At 49.7% G+C, this 2,181-nt stretch overlaps 1 protein-coding gene across 1 annotated transcript in view; it reads left to right on the plus strand.

The window, feature by feature from the left end:
* The first annotated feature begins 251 nt into the window (after positions 1-251).
* The window catches only part of slmap (sarcolemma associated protein), an 88,120-nt gene continuing 86,190 nt past the window's right edge, over positions 252-2,181 (plus strand). The window contains exon 1 of the mRNA XM_015400666.1: positions 252-1,773. Coding sequence (XP_015256152.1) covers positions 1,495-1,773 — 279 coding nt within the window. The 5' untranslated portion in view covers positions 252-1,494. The remainder of the gene's footprint in view (positions 1,774-2,181) is intronic.

The raw sequence follows: 2,181 nt of genomic DNA on the forward strand, positions 1-2,181 counted from the left end.
TTTTTTTTTCAGTGGCCCTAATCCTCTTCCGTAACTAAACATTTATTTATTTCTGTATTTATTTTTAAATATGGCAGAGTTGGTCCTCCATACTGGAGCACAATCAGAGTGGCATCACAAGAAACATCAGCTGGACTGCTGAAAAGAGCAAAAACTGAACATGTCCAAAAAATAAAAATCAATCAATCAGTCTGTCTTTCAGATGGATGTCCTAACCAGAGTTGGGTTAATCCTACGGGGCCGTGAACGCACCACGCCTGTACTTCCAGTATGGCGGCGGCTCGGACTTGCGGAGGAAGACAACTTCTTCTAGATATTTTCCAGAGAACCGCTGGAGACCAGCAGCTTTAACCCTGACCCATCCCGGAAGACTCGGCTGGGACCTGTTCAGTCAACAACAGCCCGCTGGTTTCCCTGAAACCCAACCCCAGTGTGATGCATGAGGAGCCGCATTGAAGAAGAAACTCCCCAGATTTTTCCGCTCTCGCTGTCAGGTAGCAGCGACTAGAAGCTAGCTAGCTAGCTAACCGTGGTTCGGGGCTCGGTTTGTAGCCAATGACGCCTTGTCTCGTTGGCCTTCCTTGCTGCTGCAAACAGGTATGGCACATCGCCTCCACGCGGTAAGACAACTTGCTGAGAAGGGCCGGGAGAAAACATCGGAGGAGCTGAAGGATAACTTTGTTAGTTCTCATTAGCCTAGCCTAGCGTAGCCTAGCCGGTTGGCCGATAGTTTGGAGATTGACATTCCAGTTGAACAGGCCGACCTGCTGCCCCTGTCTGCGGAGAGTTTCAAGTGGCCGATATCCTGCGAATGGACACCGAGCTGCTTTAATTGACCCACGGGGGGTCCTGGCTGTCTGGCTTTACTGGGTGTCTTTAGCGCTTTCTGGAGGGAGTGGAGAACCGACGTTAGGTGCTAATCTAAGGCTCCCTAAGTGAGGATAACAAGGTGACCCAGGTTCTGATGAGCCGCTCACACCGACAGGCTGCAGGTGAGACTTCAGGGTTATCCCTGGGGAGGGGGGGTTCCGTTGGCCTGCTCCAGGTGAGCTCATCACGGGTCAAAAAGGCGCAGTAGTCAATGACAGCAGGAAACAAGCGGGTTGGGTGATTTCTTTGGGCCGGTTCTGGCATCAGCCGGGTTCTAGCAGCCAACCCCGGAGCTTGAACAGTTTGATGGACGTGAGGGGCTGTTTGCCAGGTTGTCAACGCTGTAAGCGGTCAAGTTTGTCTTGACACATGGCCCCTTGGTCTGCTGTCAGCTTAAAGCGTCGCTATGTAGCTTTAGTGGGAGTCTTTAAAAGGAATGTCTTGTGTTTTTCTACCTGTTAACTTTGTTTTTTTATGCTTCTCCAACACATGACCGCATAGCTGAGTCAAAGTCTTCAGATCGGACAGTGGACAATGCTTATCAGTTAGTGCCTAAAAGATTAGAGAACTTGTTGATCTGCCCTGCATACAGGCTGCAGATATTTGAGATTTTTTATCTAGGGAATGCACCAGAACCCTGCCAATCTGGATCAAGACAACCTCTCCATTGTGTCCGGTTGGAGTAACACTCTCAAGCCAAAATCAATGCCGTCAGCACTGGCTGTGTTCACCTGCCGACCCAACTCGCACCCATTCCAGGAGCGCCATGTGTACCTGGAAGAGCCCGTCAAGATCGGGAGGTCTGTGGCTCGGTGCCGACCGGCACAGAACAATGCCACCTTTGACTGCAAGGTGCTGTCCAGGAACCATGCTCTGGTTTGGTTCGACCACAAGGCCGGGAAGGTAAGAGACGCACCATCCCAGCACAATACCCCCATGTCTAACAGATCTGATTGTTCAGTTCAAATGAAGTGATTGGGTGACACTTATGAGGAACCTCTTATTGTTTTTCTCCTTTTTGCTGCTTTGACATGTAAACTCAGGATCCCCACTGCTTCCCATGGTTAGCTGAACTCTCTAGAGCCAAAGTTTCCCATGATTTCTACAGTTTTCTGATCTGAGATGAGCTCCCATCGCTCCATAACCAGCTGTGCTTCAGTCGAACTGCAGCCATGTTTGAATTTAACAGGGGTCTGCAACCTGCCGCTTCAGATTCAGCTTCTTAAAGGAATAGTACACCCAAAACATGATTAGCCTTCATTTTCTACTCACCCCCATGCTGAACAACACTCTGGAGTACTTTTTTGATAT

The sequence above is a fragment of the Cyprinodon variegatus genome, unplaced genomic scaffold (genome assembly GCF_000732505.1).
Source record: "Cyprinodon variegatus isolate N-32 unplaced genomic scaffold, C_variegatus-1.0 Scaffold1131, whole genome shotgun sequence".
NCBI classification, from domain to species: Eukaryota; Metazoa; Chordata; class Actinopteri; order Cyprinodontiformes; family Cyprinodontidae; genus Cyprinodon; species Cyprinodon variegatus.